At 36.8% G+C, this 27,205-nt stretch overlaps 6 protein-coding genes and 1 pseudogene across 9 annotated transcripts; 5 read left to right on the top strand and 2 right to left on the bottom strand.

The window, feature by feature from the left end:
- The first annotated feature begins 1,496 nt into the window (after positions 1-1,496).
- Positions 1,497-5,384, top strand: LOC9328731 (pyrophosphate--fructose 6-phosphate 1-phosphotransferase subunit beta 1). The gene is made up of 16 exons (XM_002892623.2): positions 1,497-1,812; positions 2,015-2,173; positions 2,270-2,391; positions 2,560-2,613; positions 2,696-2,802; positions 2,943-3,048; positions 3,198-3,261; positions 3,363-3,451; positions 3,667-3,798; positions 3,898-4,068; positions 4,165-4,280; positions 4,396-4,507; positions 4,616-4,700; positions 4,785-4,829; positions 4,914-4,982; positions 5,070-5,384. Exons 1-16 carry the CDS (start codon positions 1,617-1,619, stop codon positions 5,141-5,143), a joined length of 1,701 nt encoding a protein of 566 aa, XP_002892669.1. The 5' UTR covers positions 1,497-1,616; the 3' UTR covers positions 5,144-5,384.
- Positions 5,385-6,017: 633 nt separating this feature from the next.
- Positions 6,018-9,135, top strand: LOC9325971 (uncharacterized protein At1g04910). 2 transcript variants are annotated; one of them, XM_021013272.1, is made up of 10 exons: positions 6,018-6,443; positions 6,732-6,824; positions 6,950-7,043; positions 7,128-7,189; positions 7,253-7,341; positions 7,443-7,563; positions 7,654-7,797; positions 7,875-8,248; positions 8,345-8,585; positions 8,668-9,135. In XM_021013272.1, the coding sequence occupies exons 1-10, from the start codon at positions 6,114-6,116 to the stop codon at positions 8,971-8,973; spliced, it is 1,854 nt and encodes a 617-aa protein (XP_020868931.1). In that variant the 5' UTR covers positions 6,018-6,113; the 3' UTR covers positions 8,974-9,135. The 2 variants fall into 2 exon arrangements, with proteins under 2 accessions (XP_020868931.1, XP_020868930.1); XM_021013271.1 differs by having other exon boundaries at positions 6,041-6,443; positions 6,947-7,043.
- Positions 9,136-9,362: 227 nt separating this feature from the next.
- LOC9328730 lies at positions 9,363-10,631 on the bottom strand (annotated as a pseudogene).
- A 6-nt stretch (positions 10,632-10,637) lies between these two features.
- Positions 10,638-14,837, top strand: LOC9328729 (CSC1-like protein At1g11960). Of its 2 annotated transcripts, XM_021012806.1 has the most exons (12): positions 10,638-10,773; positions 11,346-11,354; positions 11,460-11,776; positions 11,873-12,028; positions 12,107-12,242; positions 12,319-12,540; positions 12,632-12,712; positions 12,792-13,132; positions 13,212-13,457; positions 13,543-13,867; positions 14,009-14,242; positions 14,377-14,837. In XM_021012806.1, the coding sequence occupies exons 3-12, from the start codon at positions 11,463-11,465 to the stop codon at positions 14,635-14,637; spliced, it is 2,316 nt and encodes a 771-aa protein (XP_020868465.1). In that variant the 5' UTR covers positions 10,638-10,773; positions 11,346-11,354; positions 11,460-11,462; the 3' UTR covers positions 14,638-14,837. The 2 variants fall into 2 exon arrangements, with proteins under 2 accessions (XP_020868465.1, XP_020868464.1); XM_021012805.1 differs by lacking the exon at positions 11,346-11,354 and having other exon boundaries at positions 11,388-11,776.
- Positions 14,838-15,694: 857 nt separating this feature from the next.
- Positions 15,695-20,190, top strand: LOC9328728 (lysine-specific demethylase JMJ25). 2 transcript variants are annotated; one of them, XM_021014194.1, is made up of 13 exons: positions 15,695-15,910; positions 16,202-16,767; positions 16,854-16,969; positions 17,049-17,148; positions 17,259-17,391; positions 17,474-17,531; positions 17,614-18,313; positions 18,391-18,720; positions 18,799-19,146; positions 19,222-19,294; positions 19,377-19,462; positions 19,555-19,674; positions 19,760-20,190. In XM_021014194.1, the coding sequence occupies exons 2-13, from the start codon at positions 16,216-16,218 to the stop codon at positions 19,832-19,834; spliced, it is 2,691 nt and encodes an 896-aa protein (XP_020869853.1). In that variant the 5' UTR covers positions 15,695-15,910; positions 16,202-16,215; the 3' UTR covers positions 19,835-20,190. The 2 variants fall into 2 exon arrangements, with proteins under 2 accessions (XP_020869853.1, XP_020869852.1); XM_021014193.1 differs by having other exon boundaries at positions 17,468-17,531.
- Positions 20,191-20,573: 383 nt separating this feature from the next.
- On the top strand, positions 20,574-23,210 carry LOC9325970. Its single transcript, XM_002892619.2, has 10 exons — positions 20,574-21,020; positions 21,103-21,219; positions 21,291-21,391; positions 21,507-21,578; positions 21,728-21,809; positions 21,967-22,047; positions 22,202-22,243; positions 22,441-22,497; positions 22,586-22,732; positions 22,820-23,210. Exons 1-10 carry the CDS (start codon positions 20,733-20,735, stop codon positions 22,982-22,984), a joined length of 1,152 nt encoding a protein of 383 aa, XP_002892665.1. The 5' UTR covers positions 20,574-20,732; the 3' UTR covers positions 22,985-23,210.
- Positions 23,211-23,381: 171 nt separating this feature from the next.
- LOC9325969 (F-box protein At1g11270) lies at positions 23,382-25,081 on the bottom strand. Its single transcript, XM_002889859.2, has 2 exons — positions 24,883-25,081; positions 23,382-24,720 (listed from the first exon to the last, which is right to left on the bottom strand). Exon 2 carries the CDS (start codon positions 24,629-24,631, stop codon positions 23,462-23,464), a length of 1,170 nt encoding a protein of 389 aa, XP_002889905.1. The 5' UTR covers positions 24,632-24,720; positions 24,883-25,081; the 3' UTR covers positions 23,382-23,461.
- Positions 25,082-27,205: the final 2,124 nt, after the last annotated feature.

The following is a 27,205-nucleotide window of genomic DNA, read 5'->3' as shown; positions in this document are numbered from 1 at the left end:
AGCTACTCCCGTCACAAATATTTTATACAAGATCAACTCAAAACCGCTATTTTCATTACCAACATTTTGCATCTTCGAATTTTATATGTTTATATTTTTAATTTGACTGAAAATTTATGCTGTATATATGATGATGTTCTTTTTATTTTTGTCATAGAAATTGTGGAAATAACAAAACATTAATTAAAGTCATCAATGACTAATTTGCAGAATCCCAAAATTAGTGTATCATTCTAATTCATGGATTACCAACCATAACCTAAAGTTGTATGATTTTGCTCCTTTTTGAATTATAAACAAACTTTGTTAATTTTGGGAAGAAAGAAGATAAACCTGATCAATTTTCTGTCAAATTAACTTGATCATTTTTGTTTTTTCCAAACTTGATCATTATGAGATTGCTTATTCGATAATTAAGTTGGCCTTGGCCAGCTAATACTTACAATAAGTTATCTTTGGATAATTGGATTCGTCCATAATAGGGAAAAAAGATTCCTCATAGTTAACAAATCAATAAAAACTTTAAATCAAATGTTTGGTAAGAAAAGTATACATATATATAATTTAACTAAAGTTATAGAATATTCTCAAACTCACTAAGAAGTGAAACTAAAATAAAATAAGTTTGAAATGATAGTACTCTCTTTATGTAATAAAAACAACACAAGATGTAATTAATTAATTCCAAGTTGTAATACTTGAGGTTATAATACTTGTGCCAAAAAAAAATATCTTGTATCAAGTAACAAGAGAATAAATCAATCTTTATCTCTCTCGTATCTTCTGATATACATTGATGACAAGAAAAATCGAAAAGAAAAACTTCGGTCGGTGGCTACTACTACCTACTTTTCCTTTGGTGATCTTAGCCCCATGCGATCTTGTTATTTCTTTCACTAATTTAATCAAGTATCAATTTACAAACTACATATCTATCGAAATTCGGATTTATATACTTATTTATGAACAAACTATGTACTTTCAGCGGTAACGTTTTAATTTTGTGAAACTAGATTTACACTCGCAACATGTTTATATTATTATATATACCATCTTCTTCTTCTTCTTATTGGAGTTATATATACACATACGCATTTTCATTAATATAACACTAATTTCGTTATAATAAAATACAACATATTGGTTAATCACTTAATTGTGTTTACGTGTCTAAGCATGTGTACTCGTCGTATGAATCACGCTGCATCTATGTATTTAGAAATTTTGTAATTGAAAAACGTAAAAATGGACGAGCACTTAAAGAAAAAGAAGCTACATACGAAAATTGCGAGAGAAGAAAAATACACCCTTTTTTTTTTTTTATCTTAAACCTCAAAAGCCCGTAAATAGTATTGGGCCTTAAGTTTCGAACATCATAGAACAGGCCGCTTATAATGATATCCCTAAAATACCCTTTGCCTTGTAGGATGAGTAAATTAATTAACGAATTGACGATTATACCCTTGGGTCAGACTATAAATTCACACCAACCCCAATGCGGAGACCTCGAAGTGAACTCCATTGACGACGAGTGAAGCAAAGAAAGGAGGGAAGAAAAAGTTAGGTTCGAAACGAAAACTAGTGAGTTAGGTGAAAAACTGAAAACCACCATAGCAATGGCTCCTGCTCTTGCCGTTACCCGAGATCTCACCGCCGCCGGATCTCTGGAGAATGCTCCGGCGAAAGGACGTGCTTCGGTTTACAGTGAAGTTCAATCAAGCCGTATCAACAACGCTCTTCCTTTGCCTTCTGTTCTTAATGGAGCTTTCAAAATCGTCGAAGGTCCTGCTAGTTCCGCCGCCGGGAATCCAGGTTAGAGGCTCGTGATTTGAGTTTTTTTTTTATTAAATCAGTCTGATCTAGATCTTGTTAGTTTGGTGAGGAACAAGATGATTTTTTAAACTAAATTGAATTAGGTTCTCGTGAAGTCTGAGAATTCTGTTACAGATCTGTGGTTTATAGATTTACAAGAGTTTTGGAGAATTTATTAGTGTTTTGGTTTATATGATTGCAGAGGAGATAGCGAAGTTGTTTCCGGGTCTATATGGCCAGCCATCTGTAGCAGTGGTTCCAGATCAGAATGCATCTTTATCGGCACAGAAATTGAAGATTGGTGTTGTTTTGTCTGGAGGTCAGGCGCCTGGTGGGCACAATGTTATATCTGGACTGTTTGGTAAGGGTTTGATTTTTATGTCAAATGATGTTTTTTGGTAGAATTGTAGCTGACATTGTTCCACTCTTTGATTTGTTATTTTGTTTTCGGCGTTAGATTACCTGCAAGAGCGAGCGAAAGGTAGCACGTTTTACGGGTTCAAGGGTGGTCCAGCTGGTATCATCAAATGCAAATACGTTGAGTTGAATGCTGAATATATTCATCCTTACAGAAACCAGGTACTTGGACTGGTTTATTAATCCTTCCGACGAGCTTTCTGATTGATTGGGATTTAAGTATTACATCATCGGCTTCATTTTAAATTGAAACTATGATATTTGCATTGGTGGTTGAATATGCTTGTCTGTCATGTTGATGTGGTTATAATTCTTTTTTGGCCTCAACAGGGTGGTTTTGACATGATCTGCAGTGGAAGAGACAAGATTGAAACACCTGACCAGGTTGGATAGTTTTTGTGGGGTTTAAGAGATTTAATACTGCTTCCGAAGCCTCTATTGTATGCTAAATGGCTCACATGTGCAGTTTAAACAAGCTGAAGAAACAGCAAAGAAGCTAGATTTGGATGGATTGGTGGTTATCGGTGGAGATGACTCCAACACCAATGCTTGTCTCCTTGCTGAAAACTTCAGGTAAACCTGGCAGTCGAATCTTTTTATGTTGAAACTTATTTACCTTAGTCTAAAGTAGTTGTTCTTGAAGATCCATGTGAACAGAATCTTTAATGCTTTGTTGATTCAGCATTTGACTTATTATCTACTTGTATAATTAGGAGTAAGAACTTGAAAACTCGAGTTATTGGGTGCCCCAAGACCATTGATGGTGATTTGAAATGCAAAGAGGTTCCTACTAGTTTTGGGTTTGACACAGCTTGCAAGGTGAGATTCCGTTTTGATCAGTTTTTATCAGTTGTTACATAACTAATCGTATGCTGTTGATTCTATACCATGTCAAGAATCTAATTTTTTGTTCCACCAGAAGAAATATGTTGAAAGAAGCCTATTGAAACATTTTATTGCCTATGCAGATTTACTCTGAAATGATTGGAAATGTCATGATTGATGCAAGGTCAACTGGAAAGTACTATCATTGTAAGTAATTGGTTAAAGAGAAATTCTTTAAGTTGCTTAATATGTGTTGTGCCCTATTGGTTTACTGATGCTTGCAATGTTGTATCACATTTTCATTGCAGTTGTACGTCTTATGGGTCGAGCTGCTTCCCACATTACGCTTGAGTGTGCTTTACAAACTCACCCAAACATAACAATTATTGGAGAAGAGGTAACGTTCTTGTTTGACTTCAAATTACCCCAAAGATAGTTGAATCTTATAGATGATAGAACTAGACTGCATATTAGATTCATTTTGGTCACACATTTCCATTGAAGCAAATCATATATTTCAATATGGGTTATTGCTTCAGAGAGACCTCACACATGCAACAGTAGATCCGTCTATATTTACTCAGCTTTGATCTGGAAATAATTTTTTTGCAGGTTTCTGCCCAGAAGCAGACTTTGAAGAATGTCACAGACTACATGGTAGATGTTATCTGCAAACGTGCTGAACTTGATTACAACTACGGTGTCATACTGATCCCAGAAGGTCTGATCGACTTTATTCCTGAGGTGTGTTTTCGCGTTAAAAGTTAGAATCTACTACTTTCAAACCTATTAATATGATTGTTTTTCTTAACTGATGATCAATATTATTTTATGACTTCTCAGGTCCAAGAGCTGATTGCAGAACTGAATGAAATTTTGGCAAATGAGGTTGTCGATGAAAATGGGCTGTGGAAAAAGAAGCTCACCGAGCAATCCCTGAAGCTGTTTGATCTTCTGCCTGAAGCAATTCAGGAACAGCTGATGCTTGAGAGAGACCCACACGGAAATGTCCAGGTGATCATGGCCCTGTCGCCTCATATTAAATTTCCACCTCGATGTTAGCTTCATCTCTCACAAATTATTAACATACCATGTTTCTCATCTCGATAGGTGGCTAAGATTGAGACTGAGAAGATGCTTATTCAAATGGTTGAAACTGAATTGGAGAAAAGAAAGCAAGCTGGTGCATACAAGGGACAATTCATGGGACAGTCTCATTTCTTCGGGTACTTTCACGCAATTTGTTTTTTCAACGAACCAAATCGCTATGTAATACATTGCTTATTTAAGGATGTGAATAAAACAAGCTCGATTTATGGTTTGTAATTGACTTGAATACAGGTATGAAGGAAGATGCGGCTTGCCCACAAATTTTGATGCCACATACTGTTATGCACTCGGCTATGGCGCTGGAGTACTCCTCAACAGTGGGAAGACTGGACTAATTTCTTCGGTTTGTACTCCACCATTTCCGCTAAAATCTGTTTTCCTGCTGTTGATCATAATAGCCTTTGGTAAACTAGTTTGTGCTTAGAATGAGATGAGTAACTTATTGGTGCAGGTCGGGAACTTGGCTGCTCCTGTGGAAGAATGGACTGTAGGTGGGACTGCTCTCACAGCCTTGATGGATGTCGAGAGGAGACACGGTACGGAAATATAAATCAAGAAAGCTCACTAAACACATTTTGTAATCTAGATATTAAAAAATCCGAGTTGATTTCAACTTGCAGGTAAGTTCAAGCCTGTAATCAAGAAAGCAATGGTGGAACTTGAAGGTGACTCTTTGATTCCCTTCCCTTTTTCATAGTTTTCGATTGGCGGTTAAATGGTCTTCCTGACTGTCTTTTTGAGCTCTGCAGGTGCACCATTTAAGAAATTCGCATCACTGCGTGAGGAATGGGCATTGAATAACCGATACATCAGCCCAGGTTTGTTGCAAGTTTCTTTTTTTTTTAACAAACCATCTGTTGTGTTTCAGATTCTTATCCCTTTGCGGAAATGTTATCGACTCGCAGGTCCGATCCAATTCACTGGACCTGGTTCAGACGCTCTCAGCCACACTCTACTTCTTGAACTCGGGGCTGAATAGTCTCTCGACTAACCACCATTACTTTGCTTTTCTGCCTTCCTTGGAATTTCGCATTCAGTCTTGTTATATCTTGAATGATACGTCTCCGTAACATTTCGATGATGTTTATTTCTCTCGTGTTTCTTCAACATATAAGATAATTATACGACTTGGTCTAAACTTAATACAAAGATCTAAAGTCGGAGTCTGTCTAGAAAAAGTTCTTTGCGGGTCTATTAGGAAAATCTTAAACTACTCTAAAGTCAACATATGCGTTACTTGCAAAATTTAAGATGTTTCTAAAGTACAAATTTAGTTTAAGGCCAACTTTTGTTTAAACACACTAAAAGTCCTGGTAGGCTCTATATATACATCAAGGTCAGAGTCTAAATTTAATACAAAGTTCTAAAGTCAGAATCCAAATTTAATAACAAAGTTCTTGTGGTTATATAAGGAAAATCTTAAGCTACTAAAATCAACAAATCATTACTTGTGAGGTTAACTGTTAAAGCCACCTTTTGCTTACCAGTTAACCCTATTAAAAGAAAACAGTAAAACCTAATGCTGGTAGGTTCTAGAGATACATCAAGGTCCCATACACTTATTAATTCATTTTCAAATAAGATTATACCGGTAGGTTGCTTTGTTAACGGGTCTATTATTTGCTATTTTTCTTGAAAGGGAAACAACACATTACTTTTACATGTATGTAAAATGTTTATAGTACCTAAATTAGAAGTAACCCAAGATTAAACGTTAATGATGTTCGAACTAACGAAGAGAATAACAGACACACTGAAATTGAAACAATCTCTCTCTCTTTCTCTCTCACTATCTTCGTTAACTTCGGCAAAGCTTTCGCTTTCTTATTTATGGCAATTTCTTTCATCCTTTAGTTTCACCTCTCTCTCTCTCCCTTTTTGTCGATTCAGACACAGAGAGGAGAGAGAGAGAGAGAGAGAGACCAAGAAAAGGAGACTTTTGTTTGATCATGGGACAAGAAAGACCTAACGACGAAGAGAGACCAGAGTCACGTGATCTAGGTGTCTACGGATGTTCACCGCCTCATTCACCGCGTCTCGGCCCCAACAGGTTCTCAGTTTTTGCCGGAGACCCGAATCCAAAACTAACGATAAAGCGATGCAAGAGGAAGAGAATCCAAGCTTGTAACGATCAAAGAACGGCTACAGCAGCCATTGGCGTTATGGCGATTTTGGGTTTCTTTTGCCTCGTTAATTGGTTCATGCTCTCTCGCCTTCACGAAGGTCGGGTCTGGCTTCGAAGAGGACTCTCTAATAACCCAAAACTTGTTTCTGCACAGGTCAATGATCGTAATCTTGATTAACATGTTTCCTTGATTACTAACGTTTCTTGCGTTACACTCATTTTAACACACAAAGACAAAAAAGATTTTAGCTTTTGTTATCTCTTAAAAAAAAACAGAGAAAATAAGAAAAATAATGGATTTATCTTTAGTTCAATAAAAAGATTGCATACTCAATTGTGTCTGCATAATTGAATTATGTAGTAATGACTCTGTGAAGAATTGTGTTTTTTTTTTGTTTGTGCTTAAGGTTATATAATCTTAACTTTTTGTTGTGTGGATCAGAATGAAGAGCGCCAAAAGTTCGAAAAGCCAAAGAGGAAATATAATGGAACTTATGGTAGAATGTTGAGTTTGGCTGCTCATGCTTTGGCAGAAGTAAGTAAATGTTCTCTTCATCACAAACCAATCTTAAGCTTCCTTTCTCCGGTAACATTGTTTCGTCACTACGATTTCTAATTTGCATGGTAACGGTAATGATAATGGTGTTTTATTTTTAGCAGAACAAACTTGAGCCAAAAGAGCTATGGCAGGAGCCTAAGGAACAAGCTTCGGCGTGGAAGCCTTGCGCGGATCAACGTTCTTGGACTCCTGACGGTCTCATTCTGTCTCTCTCTTTCTCTCTTTAAAACTAGGTTAAAGCTTGTTTCCTATGGAATTCATTTTTTCCTGATTTTTTAGATGGCAAAAATGGATATATTATGGTAACTGCAAACGGAGGGATTAATCAACAAAGAGTTGCTGTAAGTTTTCTTTTCTCGTCCTACAATTTCTCTAGTGACTATAATCATTGAAATTCTTCACAGGTATGTAACATCGTTGTTGTAGCCCGATTGCTCAATGCGGCTCTCGTCATTCCCAAATTCATGTTAAGTGACGTTTGGACAGATGCAAGGTAACTATTGTAAGCTCTCCGTCCTCTATCTCACATTTTCTAACCACAGAAGAATCGGTTTTTACATTTGTAACGATGTATTGAACTTTGATACTTCATAGTCAGTTTGGAGATATCTACCAAGAGGACCATTTTATGGAGTACTTGTCGCCCGATATTCGGATAGTAACGGAACTACCAGAGGAGCTTCAATCTTTGGACCTTGAAGAAATCGGTAGCGTCGTGAGTTTCATATTCTCCCCCAAATCTTGATGCAGATAATCTGATCTTTCTTCTCTTTTTGTTCATGTTTTGTCACTTTTACCTCTTAAGGTGACAGATATAGAAGTGATGAAAGAAGCCAAACCAGACTTCTATATGACACACATTCTCCCTATACTACTCAAGAACAGAGTAATCCATTTCGTTGGATTCGGAAACCGCTTAGCCTTTGATCCATTACCGTTTGAGTTACAGGTAGACATTTTTTCTCTCCTCTGCATTTCTATATATCTCTGATTATAGCCTCTTTATCTAAACTTTTTTGGAAGTAGAGGCTTCGATGCAGATGTAACTTTCACGCGCTAAACTTTGTCCCGAGAATACAAGAAACTGCGGCATTGCTCGTGAGGAGATTACGGGACAGCGGATCATACGTTGCACCACTTGATCTACATCTCCTCGGTCCAAAATCCGCTTCATTAATTTTGGACAAGAAGTCTGATTCTCCTGTGCAGGAGGAGGCAGCTTCTTCTTCTTCTTCTTCTTCTTCTTCTTCTAAGTACCTCGCTCTCCATTTACGGTTTGAAATCGACATGGTGGCTCATTCTCTGTGTTACTTCGGAGGAGGAGAAACAGAACAGAAAGAGTTGGATTCTTACCGCCAAAAACACTTTCCATCTCTTTCAACTTTAACCAAAAAAAAAAAGTTTGTTCCTTTTACTTCAAACTCAAGCTTCCTTTTCCTCATTTTCGATTCTAAACCTAAATTGCTCTGTTTCGTTTTATCCTTCTTCTTTTTCAGATTTCGGTCCGCGGATGTTTTGAGGACGGAAGGACTTTGTCCATTAACACCCGAAGAAGCTGTGCTTATGCTCGCGGCTCTTGGCTTCAACCGTGAAACCCGAGTTTTCGTAGCTGGTGCAAACATATATGGAGGATCAAAACGGTTAGCCGTGTTAACGAGCTTATACCCGAATCTAGTCACCAAAGAGAAGTTACTAACAGAATCCGAACTACAACCATTTAAAAACTTTTCATCTCAGGTAAAACACAAAACAAAGCATCAAATCCTAAGTAAAAACCGATTTGATATAAATCTTTTTTTGTTTTGGTTTATATATGTAGCTAGCGGCTTTAGATTTCATCGCTTGTGCTGCGGCAGACGCGTTTGCGATGACGGATTCAGGGAGTCAGTTATCGTCTCTTGTATCGGGGTATCGGATATATTACGGAGGAGGGAAAATGCCGACGATTAGACCGAACAAACGGAGACTTTCGGACATACTGTTGAAGAACAGTACCATTGAGTGGAATGTGTTCGAGCGAAGAGTGAGAAAAGCGATTAGACAGACAAAACATGTATTCGCTAGACCTAATGGACGCAGCGTTTACCGTTACCCAAGGTGTAAAGAATGTATGTGTCATGCATGAATCAATAAAATTTGATGATTTTGTTTTCTGTTTTTTTTGCCGGCCGGTTTTGGTTCGATTTATCCTATTTTTGTAACCTCTTAAAACGTTCGAGTTGAGTATTCTGTAATGATATATGGTTTTCATTATATGATTGAAGAGAATATCAAGATTTTGGTGTGACATTCTGATTTACCAGACCGGATTATTTGCAGATTTATTATTGTTCTAATCAATCTAGGCAAAGTTCATAATTTCATAGAATCACAACCCACCTATTAACATCAAAATCGTCAATTGAAGAGAATACCAAGATTTTTGGATTTGTACTCTGGTTTTCCAAACCGGATGATATGTGAGATATAATTGTTTCTTATTAACTGAATCCTACATAAATTCAATTAAAACACACACAAACAGAAAAAACTCCTCTAAAACTAGGTCAAAATTCAGAATTTTCATAGAACCAAAACCACTAATTAACATTGGGGAATCCAACAGAAGAAGAAAAGAAAAAACATAGAAAACCAAAACAATAGACATAAACATAGTCTTATTCTAACCAAACATCGATTAGTAAAACCCACCTCTAAGAGCTAGAACGAGATGAATAACACTACCACATTGTAGGTTATAATGTTTGGCGGTTAAATCATCAGCAAGTTGTTTCCCAGTGTAGACGAAGACGAGCCTTTGTTGATCAGGAGGAATGCCTATTTCCTCTTCGATTAGTTCTTTGATCCGTTCAATCGTGTCCATCGGATCAATGTCAATGTTTGCTCAAGTTTTCTCTCTCGCTCTTAACCTTGTCTTGTATATGTGTGTGTGTATTTTTTTTGGTAAAAAGGTTTTCCCTGTGTGTGTATATATATAATATATTATCCACCAATAGTTAGAATCCTTGAATGATTTGGAATTAATCCACCGACGAGAGGTTTGAGATTTTAAGTTAAAGTTTGTAGCCTTGAAGGATTTGGAACTATTTCCTTTTTTAGGAATAGTAATTTCCAAAATCAACCAACTATTTAACATATATTAGTAGATTTTAGTTTTATCAGATCAATTAATACAACGAAAGAATCCATAACAAAGGAAATCATTTTTTTTTTTTCATTGAGATTTGACTTTGAAACGCTGTCGTTCAGCATTCTCCCGCTTCCCCTGATTTTAAAGTATTAACGTGCACTCACGCTCCAGCTTGCGCGTGACATTCTCCACAAGCTCTCGTTCAATGGATAAGCCACGTGGCTCGTACGCCACTTCCACTGTTGCCGCCCCACGTGGCAGCTAGCTGATTTTAGGATCAAATCTAATAACAATGCATTAATTAATTGACACAATCTACGGATTATCTTCTTAAGTCATCTGACCCTTGTATATTATTCATCACACTTTGATTTATTTCCTTTTTGACTTCTCATATTTTCATAAACACGAATCTCCGAATTTTATTCATTGATGGCCTTTCCTTACATTACTATAGAATAAGACAGGTGTTTAAGTGAACTTAAAGACACGAATTCAACTTGAAGAAAGAACCACAGAGACGATACGCGGACCAACCAATGCTAAAGAACAAAAAAAAAAAAAAACTTTCTGATGTCAAACATTAAATAAACGTACTTCATCTTCCTCGTCCCCACTTTATTCGAATTCCGTGTTTTTTCAGCGTTTTCCATAGCTAAAAAATCGACACATCTTCTCTTCCTTTTTTTTTTCTGGGTTTATTATGTACAAAGAGTAAGAATATCGATCTCTCTGTTTCCTGAAGAGCTGGTGATTACTTTCCAAGCTTCTTCTCTACAAGAGTGACAATCTAAGGTAACTATCTCTTATTTCGTTAATTTGGTTTTCTAGATTTGTCCTAAATTTCTTTCTTATTGTTCTCCTTCAATTGTTAATTTCTCTGTCATCTATAAGTTTGCTTCTACAGAAATTTTAGGAAAAGGGTATTTCTTTGTCAAAAAGAGACGTTACTGCAAAAACATTATTCTGGGTTTTGTGTCTCTTCATTAGAGATTTTGATCAAGAGTTTAAATGAAATCAAATGTTCTACTTTCTCCATTAATTAGTATTCTGAACTCTTAAGTCACTGTTGTTATATTAGTGTGCATAAATACTTTTCTTCATATCATTGAGTAATACTAAGAGAAATATGAAAAATGAGAGCGTATCAAAGTATGATATTTAAATATAGAGATAAATCTTCGCTCTTTTTGGTAGGGATACTCTGAAAATCTTCTCTTACCAATACCTCTTTAGCAATTTCCTTTTTTTTTTAAATGTTACTCTTTAATCTTAGAAATATAAATTTCCATAGAGTATAATTAATTCTTCCTGCTCTAAATATATCACACGCCATTTGAGTGATTTTAGGGCTGAATATTTTGTAGGTGAAGCTTTTGATTTCAAAGGGTTTTGAATCGATTTTGCAGGTGAAGAAGCAAGCATTTGATTCCAAAGGGGATTTTTAAATTTTCTATAGAGATTAAGCTTAAGAATTAAAAGAGATGGCAACACTAGAAGATATTGGAGTAGCAGCAACAATCAACATACTCACTGCAATCATCTTCCTTTTGGCTTTTGCAATCTTGAGGATTCAACCATTCAACGATAGGGTTTATTTCCCTAAATGGTATCTTAAAGGTATAAGAAGCAGCCCTTTGCATTCAGGTGCTCTTGTCAGCAAGTTTGTCAATGTCAACTTAGGCTCTTACCTCCGGTTCTTGAACTGGATGCCTGCGGCTCTAAACATGCCCGAGCCCGAGCTTATTGACCATGCTGGATTAGATTCTGCTGTCTACTTGAGGATTTACTTGATAGGGTACTAATGTTTTTGTAATTTCCTTGTGAAAGATTGTTGCTTTTGCTTTAGTTTCATATGAAAAACGAATGTTGTTTTCTCTGTTTTTTTTTTCAGGCTTAAGATCTTTGTCCCGATAGCTTTACTTGCGTGGTCGATTCTTGTACCTGTCAATTGGACTAGTGATGGACTGCAACTAGCAAAGCTTCGTAATGTAACATCTAGTGACATTGATAAGTTATCGATCTCAAATATCGAACGTGGATCAGACAGGTTTGCAAATTATCCAAAATTATCTCATTTTGATGATTCTTTCTTCCTTCCATGACTTCAAAGTTTGTACTTTTTAAGGTTTTGGACTCACCTTGTGATGGCTTATGCATTCACATTCTGGACTTGCTATGTTCTAATGAAAGAGTATGAGAAAGTAGCTGCTATGCGTTTGGCATTTCTCCAGAACGAGCAACGGCGCCCTGATCAGTTCACGGTAAAGCTTATTATATATGATCAGTTTTGCTTCCTGATGTAATATAACCTTGGACTGACTCAGTTTGCTTTCACAGGTTTTGGTTAGGAACGTACCAGCCGACCCAGACGAGTCCATTAGTGAGAGTGTGGAACATTTCTTCCTAGTTAACCATCCGGACCATTATCTTACGCATCAGGTTGTGTACAATGCAAACGATTTGGCAGCGTTAGTAGAGCAGAAGAAGAGCACACAGAACTGGCTTGACTATTACCAATTGAAGTATACAAGGAACCAGGAACATAAGCCAAGGATAAAGGTAATTGAGTGGTCTACTGGTCTTAGACACAAACTTAAAGAAGCTTTTCTTGTACCTAATCTGTTTTATGTTGTCTTCTTTGGGAAACTAGACGGGTTTTCTCGGGCTATGGGGACAGAAAGTTGACGCAATCGATCATTATATAGCTGAAATCGAGAAACTAAACGAGCAAGTAAGTGACATTTCTTCCTACAATGGTTTCTCAGTTGGAAATAATCAAACTTGACGTATCTTTTCGGTTTCTTGATTAGATATTGGAGGAGAGGAAAAAAGTAAAGAAAGATGATACAAGTGTAATGCCAGCTGCTTTTGTCTCGTTTAAAACACGGTGGGGTGCTGCGGTTTGTGCACAGACTCAACAGTCGAGTGATCCGACCGAATGGTTAACTGAATGGGCTCCCGAGGCACGGGAAGTGTTTTGGTCGAACCTCGCAATACCTTATGTCTCTTTAACAGTAAGAAGACTTATAATGCATATTGCATTCTTCTTCCTCACCTTCTTTTTCATGATTCCAATAGCCTTTGTTCAATCCCTTGCAAGCATCGAAGGCATTGAGAAATCCGCTCCTTTCCTTAAATCCATCATCGAGAAGTAATGTTTCTGTGTCTCACTCTCTCCATTGTATTGCCTACTTGTATGAATTGGATGTTGAATTTGCTATGTTTTGCAGGAAGCTTGTTAAATCGGTTATCCAAGGTTTTCTTCCGGGTATCGTGTTAAAGCTCTTTCTAATATTTCTGCCAAGCATTTTGATGGTAATGTCGAAGTTCGAAGGGTTTGTATCGTTATCATCATTAGAGAGAAGAGCAGCTTCTCGATATTATATCTTTAACCTCGTCAATGTCTTCCTCGGAAGCATAATCGCGGGCTCTGCATTTGAACAGCTCGAGTCTTTCCTCAAACAATCTGCAAAGGAGTAAGTTCCATTTCTCTTTCTCTGTCTCTGTTGGAACAATTATAGATCCTCGAGCTTATGTGTTGTTGCACTTGTCACTTGTTAGGATTCCTAAGACGGTTGGAGTAGCGATACCGATAAAAGCAACGTTTTTTATCACATATATAATGGTGGACGGTTGGGCGGGTATTGCAGGAGAGATTCTGAGGCTGAAACCTCTTATCTTTTTCCATATAAAGAACTTCTTATTGGTGAAAACCGAAAAGGATAGGGAAGAAGCAATGAACCCGGGACAGATCAATTACCATGCAACAGAGCCTCGGATTCAACTCTACTTCCTCCTCGGTCTTGTCTACGCCCCTGTGACTCCAGTTCTACTCCCTTTCATTATAATCTTCTTTGCATTGGCTTACCTTGTCTTTCGTCATCAGGTTAGTAAAACAAACTCTCTTTCTTCTTTGAACATCTTCAAGATTCCTTAAATTTTGGTTGTTGACTGAGCTATAACACAATCACACAAATCCTTCTCTACTTCTTGAACTTTCTTGTATTGCTGATTTCTCCTTTTGCAGATCATAAATGTGTACAATCAAGAATACGAAAGCGCGGCTAGGTTCTGGCCAGATGTTCATGGACGTATAATATCAGCATTGATCATCTCGCAAATCCTTTTGATGGGACTATTGAGCACTAAGGGAGCAGCTCAATCCACGCCTTTCCTCCTCGTCTTACCGATCCTAACCTTTTTCTTCCACCGGTTCTGCAAAGGCCGATATGAACCAGCATTCCTCCGTCACCCCTTGAAGGTTAGTAGATAAGAATCTCACTTTGTTACTAAAACCAAATTCAAAAACAGAGGTTTTGTCACTTGTTAAGTAACTCTATTTGGTTTGGTTTTGGTTAAGTATATGTTATTGATATCATAAGGCTCGGTTTGCAGGAAGCTATGGTCAAAGATACATTGGAACGAGCAAGAGAACCCAACTTTAATCTGAAACCGTATCTTCAGAAAGCATATATTCATCCGGTTTTCAAAGACAACGACTATGAAGATAGCCGGTTTGATGAAATATCCGGTTATTGCATCGAAGATTCGGATGATGAGTGTGTTACTGTGCCGACTAAACGTCAGTCCCGGATAAATACACCGGCGGTTAGCCATGCTAGCCGCGGTTCTTCGCGTTCACCACCATCAAAGTGATAACAAGACCCATTGATTCACTTAAACCGGGATTCGGTTTATACGGTATAGAAAGAAACGGAATTAACATAATTGTGAATTTTAGTTTTAGGTTTTTTTTTTTTAATTTATTGATTTAGTCAGATTTTGTATACATTTTGAGAATTTTTGGTTATGACTTTTGAGTTATTTTCATTAAGTTAAAAAATTGTTTTCTGAAATTCAATTGAAGATATGTTTGTGACAATTGTCGAGGAAAAACAAGCTAATGCAAAGGAATCTATCTCCTTATTGCTCAACCAGTGAAAAACCAAACATCTGTCTGTAAACAGCATCGAAATTAGTTTCCATTGAGTAGATAAACTTCCATTTAATCTACCGGCAAAAATACAGGACACTTTAGTCTCTTCTGATTAGTCAACACTTTATTGTAGATATTTTCTTTATAAAAAAGATTAATTTTCTCCTTAAATGCTAACAATTCAAAAAATGTCTGACCACCATAATAGTAAATGCAAAAAAAAATAGTAATTACTCATAAATTTAGAACGGTGAGTCTTATTTGCTTTTTATATCAAAATTAAGATCATTGTAGTATTGTACACAGTTTGAAATGTTTATCTCCATCTTATTTATACAAACACGTATTAGAAAAAATATTTCCTTTGTGCTGGCAAAGTAAATGAAAATAAATAACATTTCTTCTTTTGCCAATCAAAATAACATATTTGTTGACCAATTTTTTTTTAAAAAAATACATTTCTTTATTTTCAACTATATTTTAAGTATAAAATCTGCATTTATGCGTAAGATTTTATCCAAATCGGGATGATTAATTTGGAGTAAAGAATTGCTTTGTACGAGTAAAATCATTTCAAAAATTAAAAAGCTTCGGTGGATGTGACTGAGAGCGAATCGGTGCTTCGGTTCTAAAACCGTCACGCGCGATTGAAGAGCGCGTGGTTCCACTCATATCCAAACGAAAGGTACTACGAAACAGTCGCTAGTAAGCTACTTTAGAAGCGCTCTTTAAAACGTTTGTTCCTTTGACTGTTAAATTTTGTACTTCTTTTTTTTTTTTTTTTTTTTTTTTAATTTTCTCAGAAACTCTTAAAGAACAACATTTCGGACATATCTTTCTTCTTTGTTTCGCTGAATCAGGAAATTTGGGCGCGATTCGTTAACTTCCTTCTTTCTTTCGTTTCGGACTCAACAGCTCTTCATTGCTTCACCAGAATCTAGGGTTGTCCAGGAAGAACCTTGTCTGGGTTCGTTGTTTGAGCTAATCAGTAAGGTGATGATGCTATTCTCTCTGACATGTTTCTTTGCTTTTGTTTCTGTCGTTTCATCTTCTCATTTCTTCTTGTCCTGAATCTCCGATATTTTCTCTTTATCGGATTCGTCAAGTTCTGTTTGTTGGAGGTTCTACTTTTCTTTTGCTCTTGAATGTTGATTCTTGCTAATCTCTCTGTTTGGTTTTGTTTCTGTTATGTTAAGGGTTTTAAAGCCTGTGTATTGATTCAAATTGAATTGAGTCTGAGTTTGAATTGTCTGACGATTTGGTTATTGACATTGGAATTGGCAGGTGAAATTGAGAAAATGGATGATATAGTTTCTGCTAATGGAGTAAATTGCAAGCGTAATGGTGTAAAGGATAGTTCACTGGAAACTTGTTGGCCGGAGAAGAAGAAACCGGTTGAGGCAACGAGTCTTAGCAGCGGTTCATCAGATATAGAAGAAGAGAGTAGTGTGGAATGTCCGAAACCAGTGGCTAATCAAAGACGGAAACGCTCTAAAGCTGATGAGATTAAAGCGAAATCTTCAAGAAAGAGGAAATGTGATGATGAGAAGAAATGTGAAGAAAAGGAGAAGAAGCAGAGGAGCTCTGTAAAAAAGAGAGCAACTACATGGAAAGATGAAGAAGTTGTCGATGATGATGAAAAGAAATGCGAACAAGAACTCCAAGTAGTTCCTTTTATCAAGGCAACATCTCGTAACAGGAGCAAGAACGCAGACAGTGCGGATGCTTGGTTAGTTGGAAACGAGATCGATGTTCGCGCTTCGAGTTCGCGTTCTGAGTCTGAACTTTCGGATTCTCATCTGAAAACCGAGTATTTTAATGACTGCAGACGCATGACAAGAACTTTAAAGGTAGCATTTGTTCTTACACAATGAGAAAATGAAACTGTACTCAACTTTTTTCTGAAATCATGTTTGTTGTTTTCTTCCCTACACAGGCAGATTTGGGAGAGCTTGCGATTTGCCATCAATGCTCGAAAGGGGAAAGAAGATATCTTTTCATTTGCACCTTTTGTGAAGAGAGGTTGTATTGTTTTCCATGTATAAAGAAATGGTTAGTTTCTGTTCTCATGTTTTAGTTACATTTTCTATAGGTTTCAATATCGTCAATACAATCTTATGGTTTGTGACAGGTATCCCCATTTGTCCACGGATGATGTCCTAGAAAAATGTCCCTTTTGCCGAGGAACTTGCAACTGCTGCACATGTTTGCACTCAAGTGGTTTAATCGAGGTATGATTGTATTCTTAACAAAATATGTGGTTGTTGTTTTATATAGATCAAGAATCGCAAGTCCGATTTATGTTTTGGTGTGAATAGAGATGTATATGTTTGTCTTGCAGACATCAAAGAGAAAGCTCGATAAGTACGAAAGATTTTATCATCTTCGATACTTGATTGTGGCGATGCTTCCTTTCTTGAAAAAGTTATGCAAAGCACAAGATCAAGAAATCGAAACCGAGGCTAAGGTTCAAGGTATGTATGGATCTTCCTATACTACTAAGACAAGATGTTTTCTTGCTACAAGATAACATATTGATATGTTTTATAGGTTCAGTGGCTTCTCAAGTTGATATATCCGAGAGTCTATGCTCAAATGAAGAGCGTGTTTTCTGGTAAGTATCATACTTTTGTATGTGTCTGAAGAGTTACATGACATCTATCTTATATATCGCTGAATTGTCATTTGTGCTGTAGTAACCATTGTGCAACCTCAATTGTGGACTTGCATCGAAGCTGTCCAAAGTGTTCCTTCGAACTTTGTCTGAACTGTTGCCAAGAGATCCGTGGAGGTTGGCTTTCAGAACGCCCGGAATGTCAGCTACAATTCGAGTATAAAGGGAGCCGGTACGTACATGGCGAAGATGCAGAACCGAGCTCTTCTTCTGTTTCTGAGGATGAAACTACAAATCCATCCATTAAGTGGAATGCTGATGAAAATGGAAGCATACCGTGTGCGCCAAAAGAGCTAGGTGGCTGCGGTGACTCTGTGTTGGAGCTTAAGCGAATCCTACCGGTGACTTGGATGTCAGATTTGGAGCAAAAGGCAGAAACATTCTTAGCCTCTTATTGTATCAATCCGCCAATGTCATATTGTAGATGTTCTTCTGATTTGGAGATGAGTATGAAGAGGCAGGCAGCTTCGCGGAACAAATCCAGTGACAATTACCTCTACTCTCCAGATTCTTTTGATGTCCTGAAGCAAGAAGAGCTTCTGCATTTCCAAGAGCATTGGTCCAAAGGTGAACCAGTGATTGTTCGAAACGCTCTTAACAACACAGCTGGTTTAAGCTGGGAGCCAATGGTGATGTGGCGGGCTTTATGTGAGAATGTTGATTCAGCAAGTAGCTCTACGATGTCTGATGTCAAAGCTATCGATTGTTTAGCTAATTGTGAGGTAGAAACTCATTTTTTATAAAGTTTTTATAGCCGTAATAGAGGTTCCAAAGCTCATTTTGTTTCTTGTTATATCAGGTGAAGATCAATACTCGATGTTTCTTTGAAGGATATAGCAAAGGAAGACGATATGATAACTTCTGGCCTGAGATGCTGAAGCTGAAGGATTGGCCTCCTTCAGACAAGTTTGAAAACCTTTTACCTCGTCACTGCGATGAGTTCATTTCCGCATTACCGTTTCAAGAATACAGCGATCCTAGATCCGGAATTCTCAACATTGCTACTAAACTTCCTGAAGGACTTCTTAAACCAGATCTTGGTCCAAAAACCTACATTGCATATGGGACTTCAGATGAGCTCGGTAGAGGCGATTCAGTCACTAAGCTTCACTGTGATATGTCAGATGCTGTAAGTTTTAGAATTGTTACATACTACTGTTTAATATAATAAAGTTTTTCCAAGTATATAACGGTTTTTGTTTTGTAGGTTAATATTCTGATGCATACTGCTGAAGTAACACTAAGTGAGGAGCAAATGTCTGCAATTGAAGATTTGAAACAGAAACATAAGCAACAGAATGAGAAAGAGCTTCAGGAGCAAATGTCTGCAATTGAAGCTTTGAAACAGAAACACAAGCAACACAAGGAGAAAGAGCTTCAGGAGCAAAATGGTTTAGAGGGAGAAGAGGTTGTGAGTGATGAGATTGTGATATATGATGAAACAGGTGGTGCACTTTGGGACATCTTTAGAAGAGAAGATGTTCCTAAGCTTGAAGAGTATCTAAGGAAGCATTGCAAAGAATTCAGACATACTTTTTGCTCTCCTGTTACAAAGGTAAGAAATAATCCGCGAAACGTTTTCATTAACGAGTCTTAGAGGTTATTGTGCTGATAGGATTCTTTTTGTTAGGTGTATCATCCAATACATGATCAATCATGTTTCTTAACCGTGGAGCATAAACGAAAACTCAAGGCAGAATTTGGTATGGTTACTTGTAACTGTATTAACTGTCACTTACCGACATTGTATTCATACGTTTTTGTGTTTGTTTGTTTGAATTAAAGGGATTGAGCCATGGACATTTGTGCAAAAACTAGGAGAAGCAGTGTTTATTCCCGCGGGGTGTCCACATCAAGTTCGGAATCTTAAGGTTATTATCTGAAATGATTTCTGTCTTATTAACTAACTTTTTCTCATTATCTTTAACTTCTTTAACGGTTTCTTAATATGGTTTTGGAACAGTCTTGCACCAAGGTAGCTGTTGATTTTGTTTCCCCAGAGAACATCGATGAGTGTCTCCGTTTGACTGATGAGTTTAGACAACTCCCTAAGAACCATAAAGCAAGAGAAGACAAACTTGAGGTTATTCTTTTTCAGTGTTTTAGATTTTGGATTAGCGATTTTGTTTATTTTTGAATCTTGTTTTAATCTTTGCCATGTAAATCAGATAAAAAAGATGGTGATCTATGCAGTTGAACAAGCTCTGAAAGAAGTGGAGACATTGTTGCTAGATCGCAGCTAAAAGCTCTATAGCTTTGTTGTTGTAGGATTGACAGCAGATTTTGTAGGATTGTTAAAGCCATGGCTATTGTAGTTGGCTTTTGCTGTGATATATATATATGTAAAGAGACAAGCGTCTCTTGAAAACAATGATTCCTTTTTTGAAATGGGATTTTTGATGTAATTTTTTCGACTTTTGAATTTGGAGGCCATTCCTTTTTGGCATATGAATATCTGATGTAATCTTCTTTTGCATTGTTTTGTATTTTGCATCATTTGGAGAGCAAATGAAAGATTATGTGGGACATCATAATGTGTAGCTGTAGATTTTGATTGATATTGGATCATCAAATAATCTGAAGCATTCTTTTTCTTGGACTCTGTTTTAACTTTTTTTCTCATCTAAATTAACATTTTACCTTTACAATGATCTTGGTGATGACACCATGTATAGGTTCATATGGTTACAACAACACATAAGCAAATAAAATTGTAGTATAAAACTTGTAAAATACTTAAATACATTAATTTTCAAAGGTTTTAGTTTAAGGTAACTTTTTTCTAATTGTTTAGAAGGAAAATAATTAATATTCCTAGTCAAATTGTATCATTTTCTTACCATTTTCTGACATATTCATAGTTGAATATCAATTTCGGACAACAATTTAATGATGTTCTAAATGAACGTGGGTCCCTCCTAACTTAAACGTTATACGTGGCTTACGACGTCGTTTATACGTCGAACTACCATCATCGTCTACCTTCTTCTCTCAAATCCAAAAATCTTTTAATTGCAAAATTCTTCAGTTTCCGTTTCTCTTGAAATTTTTTTGACTTCAAAAACCCTAAAAGGCTTTCTGATTGTTCGTTTCTGTAACTCGAATGTTGATCTTTCGACGGTGAGTGATCGCGCACGCACAATGACGAGGAAATCGCAGCCGCAGATTCAGCCTCCATTGTCACGTCGCGGCGGCGTAGTGTGGCTAGGATGGAAGCTCGTAATCGCTTTCTCCGTCGCGCTTTGCCTTCTTGCTCTCCTCCGAATCCAACTGCAGTACAATTCCGACACGACATTGCCGTCGCCGCTCTCCGTCGCGAGATCTCAGACACCGCTTCACAAATACTCCGGTGATCGTCCCAAGCTCGCTTTCCTTTTCTTAGCTCGCCGTGACCTCCCACTTGATTTTATGTGGGATAGATTCTTCAAGGTCGGGAACTCGTAGACCAAGTCTTTTGATTAATATGTTTTTCTCAAATTTGGAAAATTGCTGATTCTGGTTGATTTTGCAGGGTGTTGATCATGCGAATTTCTCAATTTATATACATTCATTACCTGGTTTCGTGTTCAATGAAGAAACTACACGATCACAGTATTTCTACAATCGCCAATTGAACAATAGCATTAAGGTGAGTGTTCATGAGAATTTCTCCATTTGATGTTTTTTATAGTGAAACTTAGGGTGTTGTTATGGTTATAGGTAGTATGGGGAGAATCAAGCATGATTGCAGCAGAAAGATTGTTGCTTGCATCTGCTTTAGAGGATCACTCCAATCAAAGATTTGTTCTTCTCTCTGACAGGTTTGCTTCTTTCAGCATTACTCATTGATTGCTTTTGCTTTTTTTTTGCATACATGTTCTTCTTCATGATTAAGGTTTAGCATGTCCTTATATGCTTCTACTTTCTGTTCTGCAGATGTGCTCCGTTATATGACTTTGGCTATATATACAGATATCTTATCTCTTCACCAAGGAGTTTTGTGGATAGGTAAATTGAGAGTTTGAATTTATGAGGTTTCTCAGTACTTGTAAATATGTCTGTGGAACTACTTGACATGTATGGCCTGATAACTGGTGTATTTTACAGGAGGAGTTGTCTAGATGTTGATAACTATGTTTGTTGCTCTCTTATTGCAGTTTTCTTCATACTAAAGAGACACGGTACAGTGTGAAAATGTCTCCTGTCATACCTGAAGAGAAATGGCGGAAAGGATCCCAGGTATCTTCATTTTCTTGCTTATCAAACGAACATTGCTGAATTTGATTGCTTACCAAGCCTAAATTTCTTCTGGAAATTTAAGCATCAGGATGAGAGGGACCAGAGGTTCCTTTGCAGTTATGAAGTTTTAATCTCAGCCTAGTTTTATCTATTGCAGTGGATAGATTTGATCAGAAGTCATGCAGAGGTCATTGTAAATGATGGTATCGTATTCCCAGTTTTTAAGGAATTCTGCAAGGTAAAGATTAAGCTTTATGTATATTCATTGAGTAGCAAGCAGTCACCATTAAGCGAAACCTCAGAATATCTTTTACCGTCGTAATTTCAATCTTGATTCTTTTTTGTGCTAAAGAGACAATAGAATATTTATTGATTTCTCTTTCGATTTGCAGAGATGTCCACCTTTAGGTACCAATGAGGCATGGTTGTTTCTTGTAAGTGCTATTTCAAAGATGTTATTTTTCATTTAATAGCAGCCTAAATCGATTATGTTGATTCTTTGTGTTGGTTTCATAAAAAAAATCCTCAATAGAGTCTACTTTGTAGTCTATGAACACTTCTCTCCATGGATTTAGCTCTCTCTTTCTTAAACAAATGGTGAAATTTTGTTTTACGTTTGATGTGAACTCAGAAACAGAAACGGCGCAACTGCATCCCCGATGAACACTATGTGCAAACATTGCTTACGGTAATCCTATCTGATAAAAATCTCTCCCATTTTTGTTTCCTTCTAAAAAGTTCCATATTGGTTTTGTAATCCAAACTGATCGTTTCAGATGCAAGGGCTAGAGAGTGAAATGGAACGAAGAACAGTGACATACACTGCATGGAACGTTTCAGGTACAAAATATGAAGCCAAATCTTGGCATCCCGTCACTTTCACATTGGAAAACTCCGGTCCTGAGGAAATAAAAGAAATAAAGGTACAATCTTTTTGTTCAGAGGATTAATATCACAACCGAATGAATCCCTAAGTAATCTCTCTAGTTCTTTTGCTTTTCTTGGGACAGAAAATAGACCATGTCTATTACGAGTCTGAATCTCGAACGGAATGGTGTAAGGCGGATTCAAAACCCGTCCCATGCTTTCTCTTTGCAAGGAAGTTCACAAATGAAGCTGCTATGCGCATTGTGAGTGAAGGACTAATAGGATCATCAACAAACACAACCTTATAACTATGCAACATTGTAAGCAAGTTTTTAGGGTACAAACTGAGAAAGGTAACCTATCGTGTAGGTCAAGCAACAGAGGGTATACATAGAGTAGAGAATAGCATTGATACATTACAGACATCCCTTATGAGGGTTATGAATTATAACTTATATGTGACTCTTAGTAAACACTAAGATAATTCTTCATGAATTTTCTTACTTTGGAATCTTGTTTTTCGTATTAAAATTTTCTCTGAATATATGCCTGAAGAAACTGGTTTCGATTAATATAAAATATATTACCTTAAACCATGTTTTACCTCTTCGTAGGAATACAAGTTATGTTAAAAAATACTACACAACAACCGGTTAACTACTCCGAAGTACTAAGTAGCATGTAACATTAGCAGTTTAGCACTAATTTCTAATAACAAGAGTATCTAAACTAAGTAAAACAATTTACAAATAATTCATCAGTACAACGATAAGAAAAGACACAAATTAATTTGATAAAGCAGAGAATAGACTTTGGGAATAAAAAGCACTACTTCCGCGTGTGGTAGGTGTGAAAAGTACACCATAAGACTTGGTTTGGAGATCATATATCACCGCTGGTTGCAAGTATGAACGACTATGAAGTAATAACTTAGTCTTGTCCAGAATTGCTATTGGAAAGAGTCTGGATACGGCTTTCCCATACAAAGAAATAGTTTCTGTGAGATCTATCGAACACAATTTCTTCCATGGCTCCATGCCGCCTGAAGAATCAAACGACCATATGACTTGGGTGGGCCAATTTGTCTCAGATACGCACAAGCGGTTATCGAGGATGCACATGGTGAAGCCGAGAGGGTCAAGCACATGGGGAAAGGGAGTTTTTGAGATGACTTGAAAAGTTTCGGTGTGAAGATCGAAAGATAAAACCTTGGTTTCTTCACACTCAGTGAACCAGTAAAGTGACCCATCTAAATACACTGGGTAATGATCACCAAGAATCCGATAAAGAGAAGCTTGGTGAAGGAACCTCCAAGCGTTGGTGCTAAAGTCGAAAACTTCACAAGTGGTAATGTTTTCTAGGCCATATTCAGATGAATTATACAACCAAACGGGCTTGTATGTGCCCCTTACTTTGTCTCTACCGAATCCAAGCTTGGCACATGTGATGTCAAGCGCTCCTTTAATCTTTAACCTGTCGAAAATGAGCTCTCGATAGCTGGAAAGAGGAAAACTTTGATGCCATCTAGTGGCGGGATTGACCACGAAACTCGGATCATTGAGACTGTAGAGGCATAAGAGACCGTCACAACTACCATGGCAAAACACGGTGCACGAAGTAGGGAACCTAACCGTCGAAACAATGGACGACCCCAACACAATCCTCATCCCTCGAGCTTCATCATCACCAAGGGACACGAAAAGGACATCTATACCTCGGGATTGCTTACGACAGATAAACTGTCGCTCCTTGAATCGATGGGACTCGATTGTGGATTTCCACCTCTTGGATACAGACTTCAATCTCAGCAGAGGCTTCACAGGAAGTTTCTCGAGGATGAGCTCAACAACATCGTGTGGTAGCAATTCCACAACACTGGAGCGATGTCGTTTCAAAACCACACTTGATCCATGTCTTTTCGATCCAACAACACTCGAGCGATCTCTTTTCAACATTGTCTTCTTGTCTCTCTCTTTCAATAATATACAATCTAAGCCTAGCCTAGATTGTACACGAGCTGAGCTACTACCGACTCGAGCTAAGCCTAGCAATCATAAAAAAGTAAAACTTCCATTAACGAAATGGTAATTTCAAAACTTTAAAACTCTCTATCCATATTATAATGATTATCTCGAACAAAATATTACGAATTTCGTCAAAGCAAAACACAATCACAGAAGATGATAAAAAAATGACAGTGACGTACCTCACGGAATGATGGAATCAAATCCTTGTTTGTTCCTTAGAGCTTTACCAATCCTCAGGAGTCGATTTCTCTGTCTCTCCCATTAGAACAATCTTTTATTCTACACGAGCGTCGAATCGGTTCTTACAGGCGGAGGAGAGAAACAGAGAGATATCTCATCGGAAACTCAACTCCTCCTGCAATGTTCATGTTTTCTCTTTAAGGCTTTTACTTTAATCTGGGCTTTTATTTTCATTTGGGCTTAAAACCCATAATCCTTTCACACTAAATCAAATGTTTTTTTTTTTTAAGTACAAGATATCTTCTTAATAACATTAAATAAAATCCATATCCAAAATTGTATATAGTAGATTTAGATTTTTTATAATAGAAATCTTCAAATGAGATCATATTTATCGGCACAATAAAAGGCTCATACTTATCTAAAAAGAATTTTGTAAATAAATATGATTTAATTATGAGAGATATATGGTAACTTAATAGTACTAGAACCATATGGTTAGATGCAGAGTCCACTATAGATGATCATCAACTTGGGTTTGAATCATATTTGAAATGATGAGAAGTTAGTCAGCAGAGCTCTCAAAGCAAAAAAATATGTAGTGACAACCTTTTAACTACTTCTCACTACTATCGTAGCAAAGACAAGATGTTGTTTACTTTTTTTTCATCAGATGTTGTTTACTTTTGTCTTTCATGTGTTTATTTATTATATCCATGAAATTTGAAAATTAGTAATAATGTACCTTGGTTTCAACTTACAAGCAACATCACAAAATAGAATGCAAAAAAAAAAAGAGAAGATCTACATGATTCCAACATTAAAAACTCAAGATTCGTAAAAATCTTAATTGTATAAACCTTAAACGTTAAAAAAATCTCTTTGTGTTTAATAATTTTAAACGGTGACATAAATGTTAACGAGTATTTTGAAGGGAGTAACAATTACGACCCTTGTGATTGCCAGCTCATATTTTTATTTCGATTATATATTTTAATTCAAATAAAACATAGGTCTCACGATATCTAAAACTAATGTCTCTCTTGTCAAATCTTTCACTTCTCTGTTTTCTCTATCTCCACCACTGTTTCTTGAAAACCTCGCAATGGCATCACCGTCTTTCTCGAGAGATGAATTAAAATGGAGTTGCAAGTCCTGTTCAGCTATGAACACATATAAGACATCTGAATGCGAAGCATGTAAAACGGAAGAGTATGGACGATGACATCGTTGACTCTGATGAAATTCTCTTTGCTACGATACTAGTGAGACAAAAGTAATTGTATATAACCTTTTCAAACCAGACTATATAACCTTGAAATTCTCTCGGGTTGAAGTGTAATCAGCCATCCCTATTGTCATCAATCCAGAAAACTCAAGATTAGTAAAAATCTTAATTGTATAAATCTTAAACGTTAAAAAAAATCTCTTTCTCAATTTCTCTTTTGGCTTGGGAGATGACCTACTTGTTGAGTGGCTGCTGCAAAACTCTACAACATTGATTAAATGTGGATGTGTATGAATGATATGTGCGCACAATATATTTTGACAATCGATTTTCGTACAAAATGATGTCTAATGTTTATAAATATTCACTTACTTTTTACTCGAATTTAAAAGTAAAAATGGAGACTTTCGTTTGCGGATATTAGTGACAGAGTCTTCGCAACTTGATAACCAATTTTTAACCGTTTGGAGAAGCATATCAGGAGGGACAATTTCAGTGAACCCAATGAATGAGGTGTGTGTGGTTGAGGTTAGTGTTTGTGTTTTTGTTTAACTTATTGCTTTGGAATTCAAGATTTTCATTTGTTTTATTTTCTTTTCTTGTCATCTTAGATTAGAGGAGGCTACAAAGATGTGAAGACTGCTTTTAAACAAGTTTCTATCTATTGAGGAAGCTTATTTTTCATATGTGAAAAAACACTGGTTCATTCTCTTTGTATGTGGTTGAGGTTAGTATTGTGTTTCCGTTTAATTTATTGCTTTGGATTCTAAGTTTTTGATTTGTACAACAAATGAAGCGAAATTTTGGATGTCAATATCTCATTCTCTCTGTTGAACAACGACGCCTCAGTTCTGCAAGTAAGAATTTTCCATGTAGCTTTTTAAACTCTTTAGTGATTTGTTTCTTACTCATAAGTTTTTGATTTTTGTTTTTCTGCTTTAGATCACACGAGATCTTGAAGCTGTGAAAAGGCTTTTTATCCAAGCCTTTCTTCGTACAGAAAACACTTCTTTGCACTCTAGTAAAGCCGGGATCTACCTAAGAGCCTATTAGACATTTTTTTACATTAAAAAATCACTGATACTCTTATTCAT

The sequence above is a fragment of the Arabidopsis lyrata genome (assembly GCF_000004255.2).
Source record: "Arabidopsis lyrata subsp. lyrata unplaced genomic scaffold ARALYscaffold_1, whole genome shotgun sequence".
Lineage (NCBI taxonomy): Eukaryota > Viridiplantae > Streptophyta > Magnoliopsida > Brassicales > Brassicaceae > Arabidopsis > Arabidopsis lyrata.
The sequence above is the reverse complement of the archived record's forward strand: the minus strand, read 5'-3'. Positions and strand labels throughout refer to the sequence as shown.

Excerpts from the sequence above, each read along its gene's own strand:
- LOC9328731 (XM_002892623.2), top strand. The coding sequence starts at position 1,617 with ATGGCTCCTGCTCTTGCCGTTACCCGAGATCTCACCGCCGCCGGATCT. Across the intron at positions 1,813-2,014 it reads TTCCGCCGCCGGGAATCCAG|AGGAGATAGCGAAGTTGTTT; the intron begins GTTAGAGGCTCG and ends ATATGATTGCAG. Across the intron at positions 4,830-4,913 it reads AGCAATGGTGGAACTTGAAG|GTGCACCATTTAAGAAATTC; the intron begins GTGACTCTTTGA and ends TGAGCTCTGCAG.
- LOC9325971 (XM_021013271.1), top strand. The coding sequence starts at position 6,114 with ATGGGACAAGAAAGACCTAACGACGAAGAGAGACCAGAGTCACGTGAT. Across the intron at positions 6,444-6,731 it reads CAAAACTTGTTTCTGCACAG|AATGAAGAGCGCCAAAAGTT; the intron begins GTCAATGATCGT and ends TGTGTGGATCAG. Across the intron at positions 7,190-7,252 it reads TTAATCAACAAAGAGTTGCT|GTATGTAACATCGTTGTTGT; the intron begins GTAAGTTTTCTT and ends AATTCTTCACAG.
- LOC9328729 (XM_021012805.1), top strand. The coding sequence starts at position 11,463 with ATGGCAACACTAGAAGATATTGGAGTAGCAGCAACAATCAACATACTC. Across the intron at positions 11,777-11,872 it reads TTGAGGATTTACTTGATAGG|GCTTAAGATCTTTGTCCCGA; the intron begins GTACTAATGTTT and ends TTTTTTTTTCAG. Across the intron at positions 14,243-14,376 it reads TCCTCCGTCACCCCTTGAAG|GAAGCTATGGTCAAAGATAC; the intron begins GTTAGTAGATAA and ends CTCGGTTTGCAG.
- LOC9328728 (XM_021014193.1), top strand. The coding sequence starts at position 16,216 with ATGGATGATATAGTTTCTGCTAATGGAGTAAATTGCAAGCGTAATGGT. Across the intron at positions 17,392-17,467 it reads AACCGAGGCTAAGGTTCAAG|GTTCAGTGGCTTCTCAAGTT; the intron begins GTATGTATGGAT and ends TATGTTTTATAG. Across the intron at positions 19,463-19,554 it reads ATCAAGTTCGGAATCTTAAG|TCTTGCACCAAGGTAGCTGT; the intron begins GTTATTATCTGA and ends GTTTTGGAACAG.
- LOC9325970 (XM_002892619.2), top strand. The coding sequence starts at position 20,733 with ATGACGAGGAAATCGCAGCCGCAGATTCAGCCTCCATTGTCACGTCGC. Across the intron at positions 21,021-21,102 it reads TGTGGGATAGATTCTTCAAG|GGTGTTGATCATGCGAATTT; the intron begins GTCGGGAACTCG and ends TTGATTTTGCAG. Across the intron at positions 22,048-22,201 it reads TTTTTAAGGAATTCTGCAAG|AGATGTCCACCTTTAGGTAC; the intron begins GTAAAGATTAAG and ends TTCGATTTGCAG.
- LOC9325969 (XM_002889859.2), bottom strand. The coding sequence starts at position 24,631 with ATGTTGAAAAGAGATCGCTCGAGTGTTGTTGGATCGAAAAGACATGGA.